General features: G+C 49.6%; 1 protein-coding gene across 1 annotated transcript in view; it reads left to right on the top strand.

The window, feature by feature from the left end:
* The window catches only part of LOC149355464 (serine/threonine-protein kinase PLK1-like), a 50,531-nt gene extending 48,012 nt beyond the window's left edge, over positions 1-2,519 (top strand). Inside the window, exon 11 of the mRNA XM_089577643.1 lies at positions 2,328-2,519. Within this exon, the coding sequence (XP_089433769.1) occupies positions 2,328-2,519 (192 nt within the window). The remainder of the gene's footprint in view (positions 1-2,327) is intronic.
* The last annotated feature ends 23,866 nt before the right edge of the window (positions 2,520-26,385 follow it).

Consider the following 26,385-nt stretch of genomic DNA (forward strand, 5'->3'; position numbering starts at 1 on the left):
CCATCCTTCCGATCCGCAGCCAAGCGTGCTAATGGCTACGGTACTTCCTGCCAACGCATATGTAGTTCTCCTTGTTTAGGACGCTGGAGAGTGTTTTCAGAAAGGCGTTGAATCAGACGGATGCCTCCGAAACGCCCTCCAGTGTCTCCAGCATTTAATATTCTAAACAATTGTGTGCATAATTAACATCTTAACCACACATGAGTCACACAAGCAGCAACACCGCGCTTAAGGCTTTCGCCTCACCGTACTTTAGGTCAACAAAGTGCCCCCCTGAATTTTTTAAGTTGTTGCTCTGTCCTATACAGAAGCGCGTGGACGAACAGGCCAGCATATCGGGGAGGGTGCACTGTGCGCATTTCGATAACAGGCACAAGGCGTCAGGTAGGACTGACAAGAAGTTCTGCCGAGGCGCCCTAGTTATGCCTAAACCATGGAGGAAAGAAAGAATTCAGGAGAGGCTGTTACGTCACATTTTTTGAAGATGGACGTGAGTGCTCCCCCTGCTGCCCCCACTTGGCCGCCGTCTCAGCGCGCTTGCTCATGCACAGCGCACAATACAGCAGACGATGCCGCTGTTTCCAACGTTATTGGCTGCGCCATCGGCCAAATGCTCCCACCAGTCCTTGCGAAAGCGCCTGACTTCCGGCACATTTTTTGGCTTGCAGCTCGGATAGCGAGGGCCTCTCTTGAGCTTTTCTTCTTCCATGGCCTAAATGCAGTGGAAGGGAAAAGTGCCGCGACTACCGCACTAAGGTCCGGCTCTCGGCATGTCCTGGCGCTGCGTTTACAGATTTTGCCAAAAAAAAGCATGGATTAGGAAGCGTAAAACTCTCCTACCACAAGTTAGTGACGCCAGTGTTCATGTTGACAAGAGCAACATGCGGATAATTGCGTGAATTAATTCATTAATAGAAGTCGTTCCTGCATGCAATGCACGGCCACCGCCAGTCTTTGAAATGGACGAAACGCAATTCTCGGCGAGTAGCGTTAACTTGAGATTACGCTTGTACACCTGTACCTCACTTATAGGCAATTCTCTGGTTTATAAAAGCGTTATTGTTTTTGGTAAAAATTGCCCATTTGCTATCAGGCGAATCTACTTTATATCAGTCTAGCCTGACTTGTTATTCGCCTTTAGTGCCTCTTTAAATGTTCGAAAAGCCTTATACGCGGAGCCAAAGCACCATTTGCCGCAACGATAGAACAGTTGTCGCCCGGAAATGTACACCTTTTACTTCCATATAAATTGAGGGCAGCTGATCTTGAACGACTAAAACTTTGAACAGTAAAGGTGAATATAAGCAAAATATAGCCACTGGTTTGTTTAAGGCTGCCTTAAGTGGCTTGAATAACGTTGGATAGCTAGCTCTATTTACTCTGCCAGTGCTTTATGTTGCGTTGTGTTCTGCGCACTTGTGAAATAGATCTGCGGCTAAAATAAAGACTGCACAAACTCTGTTGACATTTGGAAAACAGTTAGGACGAGTTTGAGATGGTTTCATCTTGGACGAAAGGCCCAAATGTCCTGTCATTCTACGTGTCGCTGCTTTCCACAATGTTGAAATATAGGCGTGTTTCAACTGCAGCTGAAGTGTGTTAAAAAAAATGTTCGGAAGCAAGCTAGCTCTCAGCCATAACTACCACCAATCCCACATTACAATGGGCTCTAGTAAGATTGGTATTAATCTTCAGTATTTCGCTTGTCACAGTCTAACAACTATTCAAATGCACGAGACGTAAGCTCCCGGTATAGCGTCTCGAGTGGCAGAGGGACGAAAGTGGTATGATCACAGGCTAACGGGTGCGTTATGACAGTTGGAATGCACTGGTGAAATGAACAGATGCACGCCAACTTCTCGGTTCTGGATCGCCTAATTTCGGTCGCTGTATAGTTTCGCTTCCTTGCAAGGGGCAAAAGTGGCCGGTGCTGATGAACTACTGAACTTTGTATAGCTATTGCTAAAATGGAAGGAGCTACAGGAAGTTGCGCAGAAGCGGAACGCTGCTTCGCCTCCGCCGCCGTAGACTCTGAGTCACCGTTGTTCGCACATGACTGCACAATGCTCACCTGCATGTCCTCCACTTCATTTAAATAAGGCGCACCGTCTGCCAGGTCATGTAGCAAAAGAAAAGCTCCGCGCCCCGTGGAATTCCTGCGTGAGGTCAAGGTCACTCCACACAGAAATACTCTGATAAGCATCATGCCCCAGCAAATAAAGGTCCTAGCTGTGTGAGAAAATCTCAAATTTGTTTCGTTGCTGAAGTGTTCTTTCTACCTTTAAGAGTACCAAAAATAACCACTTCATCGCCTTGCGCTCTTCCAGATCAATTTTCTTCACGACCACACGAAGATTATCCTGTGCCCGCTGATGGCCGCGGTGTCTTACGTCGACAACGACCGTGCGTTCCACACGTACCGCCTGGCAACTCTAGAGCGCGGATGCCCGCCGGAGTTGTTCTCACGGCTCAAGTATGCGCGCACCGTCCTCGACAGACTTGCCAATGCATCATCCTAACCGGACCGGGCTGCTTCTCGCTGCACCATCTGTGCCATTCATAAAAAAATTCATTTGCATGCTTTGCATTGTTGCCAATATATTGCAAGGACCTTTTATGTGTGCCTTTTGTGCTTAGTCTCTTGCGCCCTTTTTATCTATTGGACATGCATCCTAATGAGCTCGAACTATACTTTCACTGCTTATTTATTTAAGGCATAGCTACTATAGAAGGTCAGGTAATTTAACTGCACACGATCTTTAATTCCCGCCTGCAGTGCTCCTGTAAGTATTTTTATTTCTTTTAGACTCTGTTATAAGGATAAGCAAGAGAGAGAATTTCAGCATGTTCTTACCTGTAAGCCCCTGGAGGCACTGTCCGTAATTTATTTCACTACAAGATCGCGAAATAAATGCTTCCTCACCAATGTATCCCTTGTATTTGTTTTAATTTGACGCACTTTACGCTTTGCCCCGCCGCGGTGGCTCAGTGGTTACGGCGCTCGGCTGCTGACCAGAAAGACGCGGGTTCGATTCCGGCCGCGGCAGCTGAATTTGGATGACGGCGAAATTCCAGAGGCTCGTGTACTGTGCGATGTCAGTGCACGTTAAAGAACCTCAGGTGGTCGAAATTTCCGGAGCCCTTCACTACGGCGTCCCTTTTGGACGTTAAACCCCAATAAACCAAACTAAACCAAACTTTACGCTTTCATCACCTGATGGCTTTTGCTTCTCTACTACCTCAAGCGCATAAGCACAGGCAAAGTGTACAAAAATGCGCCGGCAACTGAGCTCTACAGTGCACTCGCCCGTATCTCAGGCTTGATTCGAGCATAATGCTCTAATTTCATGCACTCTGCGGCAGCAACAATCATGCATGCCGCTAATCCATGATCAGCGTTCGCAGTTTTGATATCGTATGTTCAGAGACTAAAACGGACAAGCGGTTTCACGAAATCCTCCCCTAGCGCATTTCAACGCAGCGTTTGCGAGACTGGGTTGCCCTGGACGCAGAGAAGAGGAGCGCTATACACCATAGACAAGGTAGGTGTACGCAGTGATAGCGAAATATGCATAGAAGCCCATACGTGAAAAAAATGGCGGCTGAATGGGCTTCCTCAGTGTCATCTCTGTCATGAGGTGACAACTATAACCAGTGACATTAAGGAAAATAGCACCAGCCAAAAGAAGATGCACACAAGATGCTGAGAAGATGGGACAGAGGCACGGTGAACCCTTTGTGGACTGTGCGGTTTGCGTTTTTTTTTCGAAATACTACTGGCGCGTGGAGAGGTCTATATAAGCCAAACGGTTCGCTGTATCAACGATAGAGCGTGGGAGCACCATAAATCATTAGAAAAGGGAACTGGGTCGAATTTTCCCCTTCACTAAAAAGTTTGTAAATGTGTGTCGTGCTTCAGGACAGGAGTCGCGATAAGAGGACTCGCGAAGTACCTGAGGCCTTTCTCGTAGCATAAAGTCTCATAGCATAAAAAAAGGATTTAGCATGTTTCCTTTCGAATAATGAAATTCAATTCTGCTTGGCCACCGCGGTGCCTCAGTGGTTATGGCGCTCAGCTGGGGACCAAAAAAAACGTGGGTTCGGTGCCGCGGCCGCAACGGTCGAATTTCGATGGAGGCGAAAATGTAGAGGCCCGTGTACTGCGCGATGTTCGTTCTCGTTAAAGAATCGCATGTGTTAGAATTTTCCAGAGCCCTCCACTACGGTGTCCCTCATAGTCTGAGTCGCTTTGGGACGTAAAATCCGCCTATCCAAACCAATCTTCTTATGGCTGGGGTTATTTTCCTTAATGCAATCCGCCAACAAGCCCAACAGCGTGTTTTTCTAGTAAACAGTGGCATTATACCTGCGCACCACAGAAACGTGAAATCGAAACGTGCATTTATTAGGCGGGAAAAACAAATGTTCAAACATTTCGACTTGCAGCGGGACCCACGAGACGAGGACGAACGAAGGGGTGAGCGCTGACTGTACCAATTTTCAGATAGCGGTCGTTGCGCCTTCATTCGTCCTCGCGTCACGTGCCCCACTGCATTTAGACTTCAGCGTAGCAGCAGGGCCAGCTATCTGTCGTAATCTCCAAAAGGTACAATTGTAGAAGATTGCGTCTGGTAGCTGCTCTGCAGCACCCGCGTATGCGAGAAATCAGCTGCCACAGAATTGTGTTGATCGAGATTTGATCGCATAAAAAGCAATGAAACAAATTTTTATTAAAAGTCTGTTTTTTTTAGAACAGTGGAGCAACTCGAGACTGTGAATAGTTATGCAAAAAGAGGTTGCTGAAGTAGCCAAAGGGATAAATGTCCACCCTTTAAAAGTGAAGTTCAAAGGCACCTTGCTGTATAATGGAGAAAAACGGTAGTTCAAACTGAGTTTCTTTGTCCTGCGATGCGTTTCGAGCAAAAAAATAGATGGGACAACGTATGTATGTCCACAAAAGCTTCCGACAGGTTGGAAAAAAAATTTTAGGGCTACGCTTACCGGCTTAGTACAGTAAGCAGCGAAAGCTGTTACAGCTTTGGTTTAGCTATTTAGCCCTGCATCTGGCCATGAAATCTACTTCGTCAGCCGTAAGAGAAAGCTTGCCAGTGATAATGCTAATCAGTGAAATCTGATCTAGCATCCTGTCACCTCCCATCCTCACTCTCTGTTCCCTCTACTCTGAATGGGGGAAGAAGGTTTTTCCGTTCTTCACTTTCCCAGCGGCCACGGTTGTTAGGTGGCGGCCATTGAAATAAATTATGTAAATTCCAATAATTAAGTTAAATTCATTAACTAATTATGATCTTACGGTTGACACTTTAGATTCCATGCTAGAATGCAGACCTCCATGGCTAAACCAAAGCTATAACAGCTTTCGCTGCAAAAGTATTCGTGTATTTCGCGCTACGCCTAAACTGCCCCAATGCAGGAATGCGTGCGGGCTGATCCCGGTTTCTTTGCCATAAAGAAAGAACGGTTTCTGAAAAAAAGTGCTTTCATTAATGCGCAGTGTATTGTGCTGGCCCCAGACGGCGAGTAACGGTATGCGACAGCTGGAATACGACGCGTAATTGATGCTGGCTGTATGTTGCCCAAGATCTCGCCTGGCGCTTCCTCATAGACTTTAATGCCCTCGGTCATCTTCGAAAGTCGACGACTTCGCCTGTTGCTTTGAAGGCGACAGCGTTCTCGGCGATCGGTAGCGGCACTTGTCGAAGGTTCCACCGATGTTGACACCATTGTGTTAGGCTATAGAAGCACAGTTGGCGAGGGAAATGTTCAGAGGCTGGTCAATGTGGTCGCTCCATCTCGAACGAAAGGTCATAGAGGCTTTCGCGCCGCCAGTGCGCACGCGCTAATCGGCTTCGACGCGGCAGTTGTCCCAACGGGGCACGTGACGCAGCCTCGCGCCCTCAGTGCGGTTTTCGTGTGTGCAGCCGGCCAAATCTTAGCTAGCCACCTAGCGTGCTCGACGGCCACCTTTTCTCTGCTCCTGCGCCCTAAGACCGGAATACATGGAGTGTTTTTACGGCGGCATGTCGGCGATTTTCGCCCGACGGCACGCACTCGACGCCCGCCGTCGAGAAAAACAACCACCGCCGCCGACCTGTGTCCGGTGAGACCGGAAGCTGCGGCTGACGCGAGCCTTGTAGCACCGCAGAAAGCCCGCTCTTCCGTTTTGGCTGCCTCTGCCCGCCGCCGCCAACATGGCAGCCATGGGCGACGACCCACGCAGTGATTTTGGCACTGAAGTGTTTTATCGGGAAAATGAACGGTTCATCATACATGAGATGTCGCTTTTTTTTTTTTTGGAGAACACGACCGAATCTTGAATCGAAAGGCCTGCGTTTCCTCCCTGAAGTGAAAGTGCCGAAAAAAACCGCGGGTGGTGGTATCCGCGGCTGAGCGGGCATCCAAAGGTGCGCGACGGCATGCATTTGAGCGCGCAAATCCTTACAGATACCTATGCACGCGTGCTGAAATGAGTAAAGTGGTGTCGAAATGCACAATTTCGTGATTATAACAGAATAGTCAGCGCTGCTGCTCTTAAAGAGCTCCTTGGTCAGTGGTATTTGCCTCTTGATCATATTTCTCTCGTGGCGAGGGATACGCGAAGGCGTTCAGGCGCTTGATCGCTTCATATATCTCCGGCTGGGCGTCGCGACGCCATGTGCTTTTCTGCCGCACGAACTTCGTCGAAAAAGTATGTCACGTAGATCCCGCGCTTGATTAAGCACGGGCTTGGTAAGCACGTGCTTTCCATCGAACTTTCGGCAAACTTGCTTCGTCTTAAGGCCCAGGAGCACAGAAAAGGTGGCCGTCGAGCACGCTACCTAAAGATTCGGCCGGCTGTACGCCGGCTGTTCGGCCTCCTGTAAGCTCCTCCCGACTTCCGCTACCCGGTGTTACAACAATCTCCTATGAAAAGTTGTGCGTGTGATGTTTTATTGTAGATAGTAATTTAAAAACCTGCGTATTTTGCTCCACTCAATTTGACAATATCGTGAGCTGCAACTTACAAGAAACAGGAACCGTGAATGTTTGAACCTCGTTCCAGCAGCACCATGTGCAGTTATGCAGGTTCTAAAGGACCTGCATAAGCACACGGGGCTGGAGACGGACTAAACCGGACAGCCAGCATTTGCGGACGTAGTGAAAGTGTTGCCTTTTAATGCATTCCACCATCAAAAGTGTTGCAACCGGCATCAGGAGCATATCATTTCGCGACCGAGCTGACCGAACCTAGTCGCGCGTCGGCACCACCCAACATCAGTGCGCGTTTTTTTCATATCTCTCCTTCCCTTCCCCTGCCGTCCTTTCCTTTCGCTGCTATAAAAGGCACGCTTAGATAGCAATAAGCGTTCTTCTGATGCCAGAACTTGACTCGTGTGGTTCTTCGATCGGAGCACCCACTTGACGTGTGCTTACGACGCAAAAAAAAGCCTCGTGCATTTCATTTCAGTTCGCTTGATCGCACGGAAGGCTGAGAAGCAGTTGATGCACGCAGGCACATTACAGCCAAGAAAAAAAAAATTGTACTGAGTGTATGTCATTCAACGGAGCACCAGCGGCACCTGTTCGGAGAAGCTTTGGGGAAGTGGTCATCTTCGAACCGAACTTCATTAGGAGCGCCATTTAGCGCCTTACTACTACGACGACACCTTTTTTCTTTCATGTGGCCTCATTGACGATTCCCTCCTACGCGGGAGGTCTGCTGGTTGATCAACTGGCGTCTAAGCGCCAACTTTAACTGCAAGAAGTCGACGGCTTGAACTCCAAAGGCATTCTGTGTTGAGTGAGTGAATTACGATCGCAGCGTCAAGAAAGAAAATTCGATGCCAATCCTTCTTTGAGCGCCCTCGAACGAAGTAGGCATTTCATTGCTGATAAAAGAGGTCGACGCCACCCATCTATCCAACGGTTATGTTCTTTGAAAGCTATGAATGATACGTTAGTTCAAAACGCGTTTGGCGCGCTACAATACGGTAGCGCTAGAGCACAATTACTTTTTTTTTTTAAATTTCGTGGGCTTTATGTACTGGAAAAAAAGGACTACATAGGAGATGTGCTCCTACAAAAAATGGGATCGGTTGTTGGTTCACCACCCCTACAATTTAACGAAATGCACGTAACTTTAAAATCAATAAAACATTTTGCATAATCAATCTTAGGTGATTACCTATTTAATCAGTTTAAGCGTTATATTTTTTAATTCTCGACTCAAGTTTAATTCTCGATTCAAGAATGGCTGATAGCAGTGTCTTCGGTTGGAGAATGGGTACGCCATATTGAAGGGTGCCCGTGCTTTGCTAATGGCCGAGTTTTGGTCAGATTGTAATGCGTTTCCGTTTTCCGTCGCTGTCACTCCTCTTGGCCTTGTGAAACCAGCAGAACATCGATGTAATCAAGCAGGGGCGCAGCCAGGGGGCGAAATTTTCTGAGCGCTGCATAACCCCCTCACCCTGGATGATTTTCAAAAATGTCCAGCTTGTAGCGGAACTAATGCAAGTGTTATGCATTGCCGCGATGGCATTTTAATAGCGCGCTTTTTCCTCCCCCGATAGTTCCGAGTTATATTTCAAACTTTGAGCTTTATTTTTGTGTTTCCGTACTTATTCAGGGATGTTCTGATTCATTTGCGTTCTCTGTTATTCATTCTCAAAAAAGTTTGATGCACGTAGTCTTGGTTCTGTAATAGGAAGCAGAAGTTGTTGCAGAAAAGAGTCACTTCTTCGCCATCGACACGAGGTATCGCACTCTTTTTAATTGTACGCACAGTTAACCAAATTAAACAAACATATTCACGTCAGCCTACTTTTTCATCTTTTGCATTGTCCTCAAATGGTCATAAAATATCGCGGAAGTAAAAAGTGTTTTTTTTTTTAAAGCGACTCTGCGGTCAGGCGCAGGTTCACATGGATGCGGCACAAGTTTTTACAAATGCCATTCATTCGCGGTTGAGGATTTGTTGTAGTGGAGCAGCTTTTATATTGTTTTATATTAAGTGAAAAACATTGTAAACAGCGGCGATTTTTCGTTCGAGTGTTGTTTTTTTTAGGTAATAAATGTGTTTTACGAATCAAGTCCTCAGAGTTCTGTGTGCGCTAATATTCATAAGTAAATATTAGTGTGAACGAAGCAACTAACCCTTCGGCTTTATATTAAAGCAGAAAAATGACTAAGATATAGTTTGGGCCCAAGCTCTATTTCTTTCTATTTTAATTTTTTTTACGGAAAAATATTTCTGGCTACACCACTGCAATCAAGCGCACTAAACACATACCCAAATAGTGAAACCAGGCGTGGCGACCGTGCCACGAAAACGAAAACTACAGCGTACCTGTGAGAACTCAAAGCAAGGAAGCCATGCGCAGTGAACTGGTTGGAGAATGAAGTTGCAGTGGCCTTGGAAACTCTGTCGAAGCCCAGCGGGCCGGGGTCTACCGTGCTGTGTAACGTCGTTAAACCAGTGTCCTCCAATAGTCCTCCTGGAGGACTCTGGCTCAACGGACCGCATATCCGAGTTTACGCGAAGGTGGGCGCCCTGGCATCAAATTTTTTCGCACTGAAGCCGATGAGCTGTCCGGTGAAACGTGTTGTTGCCGGTCTTTCCATATGCAGGGAAAGGTTTGCGTATGCTTTGTGGGGCGCTCGACAAAGCCGCTTATGCGTGATAATTTCAGTTTGCCACAGTCAATGACTGCAAAACTACGAGCGCCGTTACACATGGCTATACTGCGCGAAATTTCGGCCAGTGAAATTAGGGGGAGGGGGGGGGGGGGTTTCGCTATATCCCTTCGTAGGAAAATTTTACTTCATTAAAACGAGATATCAGATACATTGTACTGTAACCGAGCTTCCAAGGGCAATAGCTGCAGTCGAGCCCAGATATATCAAGCACGGACATTTCGAATCTATATCGAATCTATATGGCTATTGAAAATCTCATGTAAAAGTATAGGAATGTCGTGCAGTATACAGAACGACGATTTCGCCGGTCATTCCGTACAACTAAAAGCGGGTACTGCGCAGAAAAAGACACGGACAAGAAGAAGACACGGCATCGCTTTCACGTGTAACAATATTTTGGCGGGAAGTGTCACCCCAGGGAGAGCAGTGCTAGTAGTTCTGTTCAGTACGAGTATGCGAAGCGTCGCTCGCATTTCCTGCTGCTCAGTGGGCCTGAGTACATCCGTCATGCGCCCACACTTCATACCAGCCAAGCAAGGAAAGTTCCTTGCTCGGGCTCCCTCCAACCTCCTCCTCCACAACTCCGGCGTTCCTGCACATATACACTGCTTTCCTTGCAATTGTGAAAGTGTAGCTGCATCTCTCGAGCGCGCACCTTTCTTCATTTCTGTCCTGTAATTCCTTTCCTCGTGGCTCCCTTGAAGAGGAGCACCGTTAAGAGACTCGCCCGGTCGACAAAAAAGTAATGCAGTGAAGCGGGCAACACGAAAGCGCCAAAGTATGCTACAGAAGTGTGAACAAAGCCGAAACCTCATTCTGCCCCATGCTAAGCCTCACGCGAAGAATAAGCCTGGACACGGGACATCTGTGCGGAGTGTATGCATTTCGAGAGCGTAAAGCATGCGCTCTCCTCAGCAGAAGGTTTCAACAGGCGCCAAAATAAACATTTCCTGAAGTAATTATACGTCATGTGCAAGTGCGATCATCGTTAACTCGACGCCCAAGCGCGCGTAGGGTGACTCGCGACTGCTCTGTAGACTGCCGCAGAAATAGTGCTCTTTAGAAACGTATTGTCGCGTAGCGAGCTTCGCAGGTTTCGCGCGCCAGTTTCTCTAACAAGCTGAATGTGTTCTTCTCCCCGCGGTGCGACTGTTGCTGTCCGTGTGCTCGCTGCTGTGCGGGAAGCCATTAGAGGGGCTCACACTCCCCATTTGGCAGAGCCGTTTACTCTGGGGCTCTTTGTAAGCCGGCATTGTGCGGCTCCCTCCCCGGCCTTGTTTGAATGTTTAGTTAGAGCAAAACGCAGTAAACTGCGAGGGGACGCGGTCTCCCAAGGCCGCGTCCGGGCCACCAGAGTGGGCGCGCGGACCCCCTGTGGTTTGCAGGAGAGTCGCGCGAAGTGATTGCTTCGGGCGAGACACTGCCCGGCCGACCAGATACGCCGGAGACGAGCCGCGAGGGCTGAAGGCGCGGACGGCGGGTCGCGTGGTGCACCGACTGCGAGGTTTGCGTTCCCTGTGTTTCGGGTGTCGTTTTGTGCGTTTGTATCTGTGTGCCGAGTGGAAATGCGCACGTCTTCGTGGAATTTTACGCGGTGCTCTCGAGAAAACAACCTCGTGGGCACCGGCGTGCTATTGGCTGCTTCTGTTTTAAAGAAATCCTTGTCAATGGCTCCGACAACAGCATTTCCGATTGGCTACTAAAAGTGTCCCCAGAATCCTGGGCATACGTATTTAAGAGCGGGTTTTTGGCGCGAAGAGGAGAGAGGAACGGCTGCGGTCCTGCTGCTCGGGACCACTGCTCGGAAGATGTTGCGCGCCCCCTTGGTATGACTGCCCACGTTATTATTTACTCCTATTTACTCTTGTGTATCAGTGTGTTCAGTTTAAATGATGTTTTAGGCCCATTTCAAATAAATCGAGTTAATTCATGCAACCCATCGACACCTGTTGGTCAACTTCTTCGAGGCGGCGGAGACACCGTTCCGTCCCGACGCACGCTTCGTTACAAATGGTGGAGGTTGCGGGGTAGCGACGACCCCGCTCTACTGGAAATGCGCCCCAACCTTAGAAGTGACTCAAGCCAGACGTCAGCAGACTTCGCTGCAATGACGAGCCCTCAATCGAGACCGTCCATCACCCCGCCGGTATTCAAAGGAACCCCGGAGGAGTCCGTTGCGGAATGGCTGACTTGCTACAAACACGTCGAATCTTTGAACTCCTGGGACAGCGACACTAAGGTAAAGTTCCTTTACCTTGCTCTTGACGGGGACGCGAAGAAATAGTACACTACGGAGCTACTTACTGGTGCCCCAAGTTCATGGATCGAATGGGCGGCGAAACTCAAAACTTGCTTCAGCAGCCGCTACGCTGCAGAATCGCCTACTGACGCCTCCAAAATCGAGTGCAACTGCCGTCAGAGTCTCCGGAGCAGTATTTTTATGACGTTCTGCAGCTGTGTGCGAGGGTGGACGCCAAGATGCCGGAAGAGGATCGACTGCTTCATTTGCTGCGGGGCCTCCAACCGGCAACCATGGAGAAAATGATAATCGCCAACCCGAGCACTTGTGCAGAATTTTTGCAGACACTGCAGCACCTCAACCAAGCTTCGCTGATGGGACTAACTGCTCGAGGGCTGTCGACCCAAGCCCACGCCACCTACCTGACGACCGAGTATAACGCTCACAAATTGGCCATTCCTGCCGCACACACCGATGCTACCTGCCAGCCGAGTCCTGCATCACTTGTCTCCGGAGAACCTCACATGCTGCCCGCCTTCACAGCAACATCCCACGGGCAACAACAAGCGGACGCAGGTGAGAGGAGATTTGAGTCAATTGCCGCCTCCCTTGAGTCGTTATCCGCGCGGTTAACGAGGATCGAGGAAGAAATCTCTCGTGCCCGTGCCCCGTGGCCCCCGAGAACGTCGCGTGCCGACGACGAGCGACCACGGTGAAACTACTGCAACCGAAGCGGCCACATAGCTCGTAACTGTCGCCAGCGATGGAGAGACGAAGACCGCGAGCAAAGAAATGTGCGCGCCGATCAAGCCCCCAATTCGGGAAACGGGAACGGCCGGGCCTAGGTGGTCAGCCCAGCCGGTCAGTATGTGTGATGAATGAGAAACAGCTTCTCACAATCCCAGTCGACGTTAACAACTCGAAGACCACCCACTTCATTGACACCGGCTCCGACAACATTACACCAAAACCGGAGAAAATAGCCGCGATCGAAAAGCTCCCAGCCCCAAAAAACAAGAATGGAGTTCAGAGTTTCCTGAGAATCTGCAATTATTATAGACGCTTCATCAAAGACTTTGCTCTAATTTGCCGGCCTTTGACTAACTTAACCAGAAAGAATGTTTCTTTTGAGTGGGATGCGGCCTGCGAAGCGGCAATGAACGCGCTCAAAGAAAAGCTGACTACATCGCCAGTTTTACGTGAATTTGAGCCCGGCAAGCCAGTCGAAATTCATACCGATGCCTGCGACTACTGCATTGGTGCCGTGCTGGTGCAGAGGGACGAAGGTCGAGAGCATGTCGTCGCGTATGCCAGCCGCCACCTTAACAAGGCAGAGACCAACTACAGCACAACAGAAAAGGAATGCCTGGCTGTCGTATATGCCTGCAAGCAGTTCCGCCCGTACATTTTTGGAAGCCAATTCGCCGTGGTCACCGATCAAGTCAGCCTCTTATGGCTGATGAATGTCAAGAATCCGAACGGACGCCTCATGAGATGGTCCCTGCTATTACAGGAGTTCGACATGACGCTCAAACACCGCCCTGATGTGAAGAATGCAAATGCCGACAATCTTTCTCGCCTGCCACATGAACCGGCACCGGTTAGTGAAGAAAACTTTGCACCGCTGCTTGTGCTGGGTCGCGTGGATATAGGTAGGAAGCAGAGGGAAGACCCTTGGATGAAGGAGATGATCCAACACCTCGAGAACCCGGATTCGCCCGTTGTCAGAACGCTGAGAAGGACGGCACGGTGTTTTCGAATAATCGACGGTGTGTTGCACAGGAGGGCGAGAGGATTCGAGGAAGACTACGACGCAATGGTAATTCCAAAAAGCTTGCGAGCTGAAATATTAAGCAGCTGCCACGATGATCTCACAGCGGGCCACCTCGGAGTCAAGCGCACCTGGGAGAAAATACGTAAGCGCTACTTCTGGCATAAGATGTTCGCACAGGTGACGAACTACGTGCTCTCTTGCCCTAACTGCCACACGCGGAAAGCCCCACCTGACAGGCCAGTCGAGTTTCTCCAGCCTATTCCTCCGACAGAGCGGTTTCAACAGGCGCGCGAAGTAGTCGCTCAGAGCGAGAAGCAGCGGCAGCAGAAGAACAAAAAGGCATACGACTCGAGGCGACGTAATGCTGTTTTCTATCCGGGAGACCTCGTGTACGTGTGGACGCCTTCTCGGTCGAAAGGGAAGACCACCAAACTGCTCCACTGGTACCACGGGCCGTTCCGTCTACTTCAGCAAGTGGCAGAGAACAACTGGGAAGTCGTCAATCGCACCGGTCGCAAGCGAGATGTCGTCAATGTCGGCCGTCTGAAGCGCTGCCACACTCGTCTGGATTCAGAAGAGGACGCCGACGACGAGTCACTAGACAGTGATTGCGGTGGTGATGGTGGTCGTGAGTCCGCGCGCAGTGCTAGTGTGTATGCAAAATCAATACCTGCTGTGTCCCCTACAGTGCAACCCAGCGATCACGAAAAGTCGGATTACAGTGCGACTGAGACGTACTCTTACAGCAGGTCGTCACCTGATTGTGGCCGTGCGGGGGCTGACACCGAGCCCAAAGTGGTCAAAACGCATGGGTACGAAAGTGACACCGAGGAGTACTACAGTGCAGATGAAGGAACAGACTAAAGTTACTGTTGGACTACCCCTTCCAGCAGACAACTTGTGTTTTGTGTAAAAATGTACATACGAACATTTTGAGAGTGCAGTGTAAGGTTTTCGATTGCATTATTAAATCTGTATGTTTGTGCACCTGCCTGTGTCACGTAAATCCAAATAATTTACGCGTTCGTTTTGCCATGCCTTGTTAAGAATAGCAGATGTATTGAGTTTAGTCTTGTTGTGCGTTACTGTCTAGTGGATTTTCTTATTTTATTGCCTTGTATCAAGTGTGCATGCCTTTCCTCTGTATTCGATTCTTGTAAATGAGCGGGACACTCTTTTTCGTAGGAGGGAGGTGTCGCGTAGCGAGCTTCGCAGGTTTCGCGCGCCAGTTTCTCTAACAAGCTGAATGTGTTCTTCTCCCCACGGTGCGACTGTTGCTGTCCGTGTGCTCGCTGCTGTGCGGGAAGCCATTAGAAGGGCTCACACTACACATTTGGCAGAGCCGTTTACTCTGGGGCTCTTTGTAAGCCGGCATTGTGCGGCTCCCTCCCCGGCCTTGTTTGAATGTTTAGTTAGAGCAAAACGCAGTAAACTGCGAGGGGACGAGGTCTCCCAAGGCCGCGTCCGGGCCACCAGAGCGGGCGCGCGGACCCCCTGTGGTTTGCAGGAGAGTCGCGCGAAGTGATTGCTTCGGGCGAGACACTGCCCGGCCGACCAGATACGCCGGAGACGAGCCGCGAGGGCTGAAGGCGCGGACGGCGGGTCGCGTGGTGCACCGACTGCGAGGTTTGCGTTCCCTGTGTTTCGGGTGTCGTTTTGTGTGTTTGTATCTGTGTGCCGAGTGGAAATCCGCACGTCTTCGTGGAATTTTACGCGGTGCTCTCGAGTAAACAACCTCGTAGGCACCGGAGTGCTATTGGCTGCTTCTGTTTTAAAGAAATCCTTGTCATTGGCTCCGACAACAGCATTTACGATTGGCTACTAAAAGTGTCCCCAGAATCCTGGGCAAACGTATTTAAGAGCGGGTTTTTGGCGCGAAGAGGAGAGAGGAACGGCTGCGGTCCTGCTGCTCGGGACCACTGCTCGGAAGATGTTGCGCGCCCCCCTGGTATGACTGCCCACGTTATTATTTACTCCTATTTACTCTTGTGTATCAGTGTGTTCAGTTTAAATGATGTTTTAGGCCCATTTCAAATAAATCGAGTTAATTCATGCAACCCATCGACACCTGTTGGTCAGCTTCTTCGAGGCGGCGGAGACACCGTTCCGTTCCGACGCACGCTTCGTTACAGTATTGTGAGCGCCAGCTCATCCCCGCCGACGGAGATCCTTCGCCGGAGGGCGAGCAACTCGAACTTTGAGTCAGAGCAAACCGAGCCGTCCGTGGGAGGAGAGAGTGATGTGAGGAGAGATGAGGAGGACGAGCACTCGCGCGGGGCGTAAAGAAGAGACTCAGGTGTTGGACACGAAACACGGCCTCTTGTTAACCCAGCACTCCTTTGTAACGGGAAGACGAATAAACGTCTCTGAATTGTTCTTTTAACCTAACAATTCAGAAGTGGGATAGAGTCAACGTTCGCCCGAACTTATGAAGTTAACTGGCAAGCCCCACCATGCCTATCACCCGCACCGGAGCATCTTCAACGGATATGGCAAACGAAGATGGCGGACGACCGAGCAGCAATGGCGGGAACGACGACGCCGACGACTCAAGCCAAGGCGGATCCGACAACGCGGTGACAAGTGGAAACTTACCTCCGATACCTCAGTCAACGATCAACGTGGCGGAAATCCTGCAGGCCAGCGTTCAGGCCGCAGTGAGAGAAGCCATCAATGGATTTGCCTTGCTTCAGACGCAGCAAGCAGCGGCCACACCCATCATTGTAGCGGGAGAGACAGCTCGATTAGTGCCATCGTTTGGTCCAGTGTCATCTAGCTCTCCGACAGTAGACGCGTGGATAAGACGCGTGGACGACTTGGCACAAGTCTACCATTGGTCCGACCGGCTGACATCTGGCAACGCACTCTCGAGGTTAAAAAGGGCCTGCGAATGGTATGACTCCCTCTCTTCCGTCAACAAAACATGGCCGGAATGGAAAGAAGAAATTAAGCGCGCCTTCTCCACGACAGCGGGATTCCAACGACTCCATCGAGAAATGCAGGAGCGATGACAAAAGCGCGGCCAGCCCATCGAGGGTTATTACTACGACAAGCTCTCGAAAGCTCGCCGTTGCAACCTTACAGATGAAGCTTGCATTGAATACCTCATCACGGGGCTATGCGATGACGAGGTAATTAAAGCAGTGAGCGTACGCACGTACGAGTCGCCGGAAGCCCTTCTTCACTGCCCGAAACGCCTCGAAGAACGATTGGGAAACACTGCCCCCAAAACTTCAAAATCAAGTGGTCCCCCGAACTATTCTCGTTTCCCCGCATATGCCAACGCCCATGGCAACAAAAGCGAAGCAATGGCGTCGACCTTGAACACTACCGACCACAAGAACCTTTCTCCGAAGGCGAGGAGGAAGCCGCCATGGAATGAAAGAGGAGAATCCCTCTGCTTCAACTGCAGCGAGTACTGTCACGTGTCCCTCAACTGCCCGGCACCACCGCGAAAGCCGAGATGCAACGCTTGCGGACGAGTGGGCCACGGAGAAAAAGACTGCAGGGCAAAAACGGAGAGAGGAGCGCGCGTCGCTCAGAACGTGTTGGGCTTTGACCTCCGAGCCGCTGAAGAGGCGAACGAAAAGTACTTTATGATGGCGAAAGCGAACGGCTGCGACATACAAGCATACGTCGATCTCGGTAGCCAATGCGGAACTCAGCGGAAGGAGGATGCCTACCGAATCGGAGTCGCTTACACGAAGTTGACCAAGCCGTCCACTATCGGGGGCTACGGGTCCGGACATGTGACACCGTGCGGGGAAACGAACATCACCCTCACGGTCGACCAAGCTAGAGCGGACGTTCCCGTGCTGGTCGTGCCGGAGGCGTCACAGTCCATACTCCTACTCGTGGGCCAACCTTTCACCGAGCAACCACACGTCACGATTGTGAGGCGGAACAACACAGTGCGGACATTTGAGGAGCGCAGGAACGAGGACAATAGAGACGACACGCTTCAGTCCATTGAAATTCCAGAGCTCCGAGGACGACCTGTGTGCCTATGGGCGAAGGAAGCAACGGTTGTGCCCCCAAAATAAGTGGGTTTCGTTAAGCTCTACGCCACTGGTAGCGCACCACGCTCAGATGTCTTCGTGGACATGCAGCTCAGGTGCCAAGAACGTCGCGAGCATTGCATACCACGCTGTGTCCTCAACGTTGACGGGACCGACGAAACAATAATCCCTATAATGAACATTTCCAATCATGAACTGACCATCAAAGAGAACAAACGAGTCGCACGAGCGTAAATTTGCTACCCAGACGATGCATCGCCACGAGAGGATTAGTCGGACACCAGCATTGTCCAGCCCTTAATGATACCGAGCGAAGATATTCAAGTAGGTCCTGGCGTTGCTCCTCAGGAACGTGCAAAGCTCGAATAGCTTATTTTTGAGTATCGGGACTGCTTCGCAACCACCGTTTCAGAGATTGGCTGCACAAATGCCGCTGAAATGAGCATTGATCTAACAACGCTGGAGTCAGTGAAATTTCGTCCCTACCGACTCTCTTACGCCGAACGGGCACACACAAAAGAAATGATTGAAGAACTAAAGCAGGCTGGCATTGTTGTCGACTCCAAATCGGATTATGCAAGTCCTATCCTAGTGGTGCGAAAAAAGACAGGGGAGCAACGAATTTGCGTGGACTACCGTGCCCTGACCCGTGTCACAAAAAAGGACCGGTATCCACTGCCTTTAAATGAAGATCAACTGGACCGTCCGAGAGGGAAATGCTTCTTCACGAGCCTAGATCTTCCGTCAGGCTACTATCAAATTTCTATGACCGAGGAATCGAGACATGGGACTGCGTTCGTTACTCCAGACGGCCATTACGAATTCGTTCGAATGCCATTTGGCTTGGCCAACGCACCGGCAGTGATCCAGAGAATGATCAACGCTGTACTGGGTCCCCTACGATACACCGTGGCTTTTGCCTACATGGATGACATCCTGCTGCCCACAACGACCGTGGAAGAGGGGCTTGACCACCTGAGGATGCTTTTGGATGTACTCCGTGGAGCGGGATTAACGCTGCGATTAAGCAAGTGCCGTTTCTTCTTCGAGAAAGTCGATTACCTTGGCTACATCTCTGCCAGAGGAGTGCGACCCGGAAGTTTAAAGATCCAGAGCGTCGCTGACTTTCCCGAACCAACGAATATACACCAGGTGCGTCAGTTTTTGGGCCTGGCTAGCTATTTTCGAAGATTTGTAAAAGGGTTCGCCAGCATCGCTAAACCTCTAACGCCACTGACGTCTAAGGACGCAGTTTGGAAGTGGACCTCAGAGCACGATGCCGCGTTCACTGAACTGAAGATGAAGTTGACCGAAAGGCCAGTTTTGGCGCATTTCGCGTTCGACGCAAGAACAGAGGTGCACACGGATGCCAGCAAAGACGGCCTAGGAGCAATACTTCTTCAAGAACAAGCAGATGGGCAGCTTCATCCTGTCAGCTATGCAAGCCGGCGGACAACTGACTACAAATAGAGATACCACTCATACGAACTAGAAGCGCTTACGATTGTTTGGGCTTTAGAAATGTTTCGAGTGTACCTAAACGGGATGAACTTCAAGGTGATCACGGACAGCGGAACTGCTTATACAAGTGACAAATTCAAAGCAGCGCGTGAAACTTACAACAGCATGCACGTCAAAAACGCTACTGCCACACCGCGAGCTAACGGGCAAGTCGAAAGATATAATCGCATGATAACCCCGGCAGTGGCAAGCTTGACGAAAGATGCAAACGGCAAGGACTGGGATTCTGCGTTGCCTTAGGTGATGTGGGGCATAAACAATACGCTCCACAAAGCCACTAAAACTACTCCGTTCGGATTGCTCTTCAACTTCAGGCCACGGGGCATCAAAGGCGACACCGTGGAAGACGCCCTCGCCGAGGAATTCGACCATGAGGTTGAAACCTGGCGAGCCGCAGCGGCGGAGAATACCCGAGAAGAAAGGCAAGAAAGGCAAAAACAAGGCAAGCGAAGAAAGGCAAGCAACAGGAGCGGTACAACAGGAAGCGGGTGGAAGCGCCGACACACAATCCCGGATATGTTGTACTAGTTGAGCGAGGACCGGCACCAAGTAGGGAGTCAAGGAAACTGAAAGAAAAATACAAAGGACCGTATATCATCCGAGAAAGGCTTGCTAACGACCGCTACCGCATCGAAAACGTGCCTCCGGGACTGCAAAGGCGAAGATCATACAGTAGTATTGCACCGGTTGTCAAGCTGAAGCTTTGGGACCGGGAATTCAACGAGAAAAGTTCTGAAGAATCGGAACGCGAGGACGATTCCGACCGGGACGGACGTGGGCACAGGATGGCCAAATGTGAGCGCCAGCTCATCCCCGCCGACGGAGATCCTTCGCCGGAGGGCGAGCAACCCGAACTTTGAGTCAGAGCAACCCGAGCCGCCCGTGGGAGGAGAGAGTGATGTGACGAGATGATGAGGAGGACGAGCGCTCACGCGGCGCGTGAAGAAGAGACTCAGTTGTTGGACACGAAAGAAGTAACACGGCTTCTTGTTAACCCAGCGCTCTCTTGTAACGGAAAGAAGAATAAACGTCTCTGAATTGTTCTTTTAACCTAACAGTATGTAATACATTTAAAAGAAACTGCATATTCGTTCTTTCATGTCTGTACCAGAAACTTTTTTGCACCACCGGGAAGCCACTACAATACGGGCATATCAGCATATCGAGGAAATTAAGGTCGTCTTGTAGTGTCGGGCATGTGAAAATAAAGTCGGGTGTCCAACTGACGTCACTGAGGGTGCACAGTTGATTGGATCATAACCGCCACCGCGTTCTTCGGTGTCATACCCATCACCCGCTGACAGAGGAGAAGGAGCGAAGAAAGGCTTGTTTACATCTGACGCAGGCAAAGGCAAGCAAGTGAAGAAAATATTGCATGACGTGCCGATAACTGCCCACCATATACCAGCGATATGAAGCCAGAGGCAACCTGCGGTGAACCTCGGAGGTTTGCAGAGCGGGGTGGTTCTTCGACCCAAGAGAAAAATAGGCTCTGTTTAAATTTCGCATTTCAGGTCCTGGTTTAGAGAACGGAGAATTCACGATGGGGACCTTAGGTGTGTTGAAGAGGGTGAATGCATTGTCACGGCAGCTGCTCAAATGCGAGCGGGCGCCAGCAAATGTGGCACCTGTCCCCGTATAACCTCAGTCAACCGTTAATGCAAACATCGCCACACAAGAGCGGAACCAACCCTCCAACAACAGGAGCCCTACAATGCATCTCTACAATCTCTTCCGGGCCTCTGAAATAGTTCCAGGAGAAAGAAAAAGAATTGGAGTCGTTGCTCAGCTCACACCAGGCAAGTATATCGTGCAGGCGTTTAATTTGAAATAGTTTGGTTTGAAATTTACGAGAAACGCCAGCAGTCTTCGAAGCCAAGAAAAGAACAAAGAAATGCTGCAATTCTTCATTGCAGCTTTCTTCATCTACGAAGCTAATTATCTGAGGAACTCCTTTGGAATAGGAGGAAATTTTGAATAACTTAAAAGACAACACAACCGCATGCTGCCGACGGTTTCAGAGGCAACGAGGCTCATCGTGTTGCGTACGGTGTTTTACCAACTGAGCGAGGGCGGCGGCTATCTCGCCTTCTGCTTTCGGAGGTAATGTGTAGTGTAACCTTGAGAGTGGTTACCTGCGCCACACCCGATAACCAATATCTAGGGTACCTTCGTTAACGTTCAACGCAACGCGTTGTTAGATGACTGCAAGAACCGTAGCATTCCCGGCCGCTTATTCAGGAGATTAGTTCATTTTTATTTTTCTTCAGTTATTCTTTTCTCCTTTTCGTTCGTTTTACTATTCTATATTTCCGCCTTACGGCTCTTTTTTCCTAGGAATCGTCCACGTGATTTTCCTTGGCAGTCACCACCAAACCCTAGCCCATTCCCTCCCCCCCCCCAACCCCCACCTCCACCCCGCGCGGGTAGGTACCGTGTCTACAAAGGTGAAGAACACCAACAATGACTGCCCACGCTGTCATCATGACTTGTTTGCCCTTGGAAGGCGATGGCCAGCCCCGAACCACTGGCAGCATTTCCCCGGCTGTATACCGTTTTCGGAAGCTTCAAAAAGATGCCCTTCAAGAAGCTCGTCCTCACCGTGACGTAAAGTCGCTCTCGCAGGTACACGAGCTGCGGAACCATCCTACCAAACTTGTACCTTAAGATCCTTGCGCTGGGCAGCGTTCCTTTCTCTGAATTTTTGCTTTTGTTTCAGCAATAACAGTTTTGCATCGAGGCGGGCAGATATCTCAGACGTTAGGCCTAATCCATCAGAGCCTACGTGTTTTCGAGAGCCTCTTTTCGGCCCTGATTTAACAACGAAAAGGTGCAGCTTTCTTGCGGGGAGAAATGTTTTTGATGCGACAGTCTACGTTCCAAATGTTTGTTCTAGCTGAAGTAAATGCAGAATAAACACCTCCGGAGGGGTAGATTAAGGACATAGCTAAATACGGCACAAGGGAACGACCGCATCACCAGGCCACTACCACGTAAGGTCGTCACATCGGCAATGGAAGCTGTTTCTGTGCTGGAATTGATGTCCGAGCTGACGCCCATTTCAAGTACAACGGTCTGAGATACAGCCGATGCTTCTTGCACGTGACAGTGGCTGCGCCATCGGCACACTTTTTTGCTGCAGTCGAATGCACAGAGAAGGTGCAATGCCGATAATCTGTGCGCAGGGCCAGGAGCACTGATTGTCCTAACAACTCGAAGCAGCTGCTGGCTGCTCTGGCTACACTGGCTACCCTGGCTTATTCGCATTCCGGGGCGTCGCCTGGCATTGCTGTTCTTCTGGCTTACTTCCAAAGGAAGTCCAGAGCGCTCTTCAGTGTCGCATGCCTGTGTTCACCAAGTGAGCATGGGGAACTCACGGTGGCAACACAGAAGGTGGAAGAGCAAAATAGAAAAACAAATATTTTTAAATTGCCCCTTAAAACCTTGTCCTATTCCGACTGCCAAAAAAGTGCGAGATGCAGGTGCGTGGAGAAAAAATTAATTTGTCCCGCCATGGAGGACAATAAAATACCCTAGCCCGTTTCAAAATTTGTTGGGGAAGCTTCGCAGCGATTCCCCATGATCATGAAATTGTGGCACAGCTTATTTTCCTTGCAGAAATGCTAGTGAAGTTTGTGTATTTGAAGACGTTAACGTGGTTCCTGGCATCACAACACGCGCGTTAGTACGCGTAAGCCCGTTGTGAACTTTGTCGTCATCTAACTGTCGAACTTTGTCGTCATCTAACAACTCGGCGAGTAAGAGCAACATTGCCAAACTATTGCAGGAATATTTACCTCGGTGCCTTAATTGTACTGACTTGAGCGCGTGCCTCGGGAATTTATTTTGTAGAATTGGAAGGGGATAACAATTTTACCAGTGAATCTTACTTCCACAGGCAGTGCAGGTCGCACTTCGTTCTGCTGAACGCTGGGGAGAGTACAGGCCGTCGGCTGGCGCGAAGGACTCCAGTTAAAGCAGCGAAATTCGCCTTGAAATCCTGAAAACACTACGGTTCTCTTTGATGGAGAACCAGCGTTGTGCTCTACTTATGTGCCCTCGGCTGCCTGGAAGGACTGCATTGAAGTCAGCAGAATTCACCTCGGAATCCTCGAGGGCCCCACGGCTCTATTCGAATGAAGAGCAGACCACTGGTCGTCGTACGTAGCCTTGGCTAGCTGAAGGACTGGAATGAAGTCAGCAGAATTTGCCTTGAAATCTGGAAAGGCACACTGAAAAAATTTGCGCAGAAAAAACGAGGACAAAGCAAGACAAGACAAGAACGAGCGCTCTGCTCTTCAAAGGCACCACGGCTCGCTTCGCTGGAGAAGCAGTCCACTTCTCGTTGGCTCGCACTGCTACCCCAGCACAGGAATGCCAGATCACGCGACACCTCCCATCCTCGCAGGTTAAGCTGAAAATCTGCCAACTCGCTGGAAGACAGATGTATCTGGCCATATCTTACACCGAATGCCCGTGCCTTCTAGATGTGTATTGAAAGGAAGTGCATCAGATCGCTAAGCTTTTCCGCCTGCTCCTGATAACACACCTTTGAGTTGCATAACAGAATGTTGCCCACACTGTAAAAAATTTGCTCAAGTTTACGTAGAAACCTCGAGGCAATGCGTTGCCGAGCGCTTTCCGTAATTCATAAAATGGAGACTGAGAAACACGGCAAGTCCTTAACACTGACTCAAAATCACGTAAATTACGTAAAGTTTAGTAGGTAAGGCAACCGTAAAAAATTGTTTACGTATTCTTACATTTAACCTCTCTCAGACCATCGTCCGTGTACTCAAGTGATGCGGTTTGTCGCCAATGGCTTGGACAAAACATTACAGGAGCAGTGCATGGTCCCAGATGACCACACTGGCAAGCCCTCTGCAGTCATACTGACAATGTTGATGCATGGTGCGGCCAGAATGATCACGTGGAGTGTTATGTTGAATATAAGATGCCAACTGCATCCACATTCCTAATTTTTGTGACTGATCAGTGTGTCCTGAGTCGCATTCAAGCATGCACAATAGCAGTCCAGGTGCTGAAGAAATGAAGTACTATAGCATACAAGTTCCTGAAGTACCGAAGGAAGTACTGAGCTGAAGAATGAAATACTATTGCATACAAGCCGTTATGGGAACTGGCATACCTCGCGCTTCTCCGTAAAGCGCAGGGGAAAGAGAAATTTCGCATGCGAAGGCTTTCCACCCGGCGGGTGGACCCACCTCAAAGAGGGCCCGGCGGAGAGAAGCATGGCAAAGTCGCTTGATTGCGACTGCTCCGGCTATCAGTACCAAGCTTCCATGAATGGTATAACGCGAGTAATCACTAGTTGAACCATTCACCTATGTTTCTGACGCCATTCATTCATCACGCAGAGAGCAGGCCTAGGCTGTGCAGCGCAGTGTATGTTGTGGCTGGAGGTTTTTGTTGCTGTTTAAAACTCTTTTAGCTGATGATTTTAGTTTTGATTTTGTTCAGCGAAAAAACACATATACGAAGCCCTAAGCATCAACTATACCCATCAACTCACAATTAACCTCTTCACCACCTGAACTTCTCAGTCTGGATGACACCTTCCGTCTTTTGAAGAGGAAGCAGCACCTCTGAATCCAGACACATGCTCTAGTCTTTCCGTGTGTGGTAACAATCCTTCGTGGTCTTACCCATGCAGACGAGGTTGCGCTTTGAAGAATCCGCGTCGGAGGTGCCCTCAAAACGGCAGTCGGTCACTTTGTAGGTTTCCCGCCTCGGGAATCCGGTATGCATACTATAGGATGCCGAAGCCGGCATCAACCATCTTCTGTGTGAAACCGCAGACAATCCGGCACCTGGCCTCCCCGGATCTCCCCGTTACAGTGTTTTATCCCACGTTTCTTGGACGCAGAGACCACCCCTTCAGTCTCTTGTGGGCTTCATTATACCTGCCAACCTTTTTCTATTCTCGTAATCAGCCTCTTTTATGCCCTCAGACAATAAACACAGTATTAAAAAACATCCAATATTTCTAAAGCTTCGTTCTAGATAATTTGCTGTAAAGGAAAAAAAAATAAGGGACGAAATGCGTGCCGCCCACATTAATCTACCTTTGCTGTCATCGTTGTCATCTAGGCCTTTCCTTTTGTGGTCTGTCGCAGATGCGCATGCACTCACGGTCGTCTTTTCCTGTATGTTCTACGAAAAACGTGTTCAATAAACATAGTTGGAGTGAGCGCCCGTCCTGTCATGTCCTCTGTGTATTCGTCCTAAAAGTTAGCGCTGCTTAAATTTTAACGAAAGAAAATGCATAACCAACTGGCCCCGCAACCTGTTTTACTAAGGACCCCTGAAGTACCCCTCTTAAAGGGTACGGTTTTTTTATGCAGAACAATTGTTCTTCAGGCAATGGTACACGACTGCAAGCCAATATCCTAAGCCTGCGATGGATGGCCAAGGGTGCACGGCATTTTGCTTAGCCCAGAATTAACCTCCTCCTCTTCTACATTATGCAAGTTAACCGTTTTTGGTGTGCGAGGAGCGCATGATCCTCTGGTGTGGTGTCTGGGGCAGGCTGATCGTAGAAGCATGCTGTGCGGTATCGGAACGGACCCTGGTTTTTAAATAACCGATAATGAAAACTATGGCGTGCTTTATTCGAACTTGTTGCCAAATAATCGAAAACTCAGTACAGGAGGGTTGCTGTTAACGCTGACCTCTTTTTAGCGTGCGCTCGCAACGCAGAGCAATCGGGTATTTGGGAATTCTTCGTCGAGTTGCGGCCGCCGCAGATTTGTCCACCTTGGTCCCAAAGACACACATCCAGAGCACATTGCCCGATAACATAAGAAAAACAGGCAGGTCTAGCCGCCGCCGTGAGAATATCCAAATAATGCTTGTGCCTCTCACGCATCTGCATTTTTGTAGAACCTCGCTTGCTTAACTCCAGGTGCGGAGCGAATATTAGAGTTGTAACCAGCTTTGTAAGCACTTACCAAGTTTGCAAGCAACATTTACAATGGAATAGCGGTTTACGCATAGTATTTTCAGCGCCGAAAGCGAACACAAATAGTGCATGTTTACAGTCGAATCGAATACGAATAGTTTACTACAAAATCCCTAATTTTTACGAATATTTGCTGCTTATACAAATATTTGCAAAA

This window comes from Amblyomma mixtum, chromosome 3 (genome assembly GCF_055824585.1).
Source record: "Amblyomma mixtum isolate Tamu chromosome 3, ASM5582458v1, whole genome shotgun sequence".
NCBI classification, from domain to species: Eukaryota; Metazoa; Arthropoda; class Arachnida; order Ixodida; family Ixodidae; genus Amblyomma; species Amblyomma mixtum.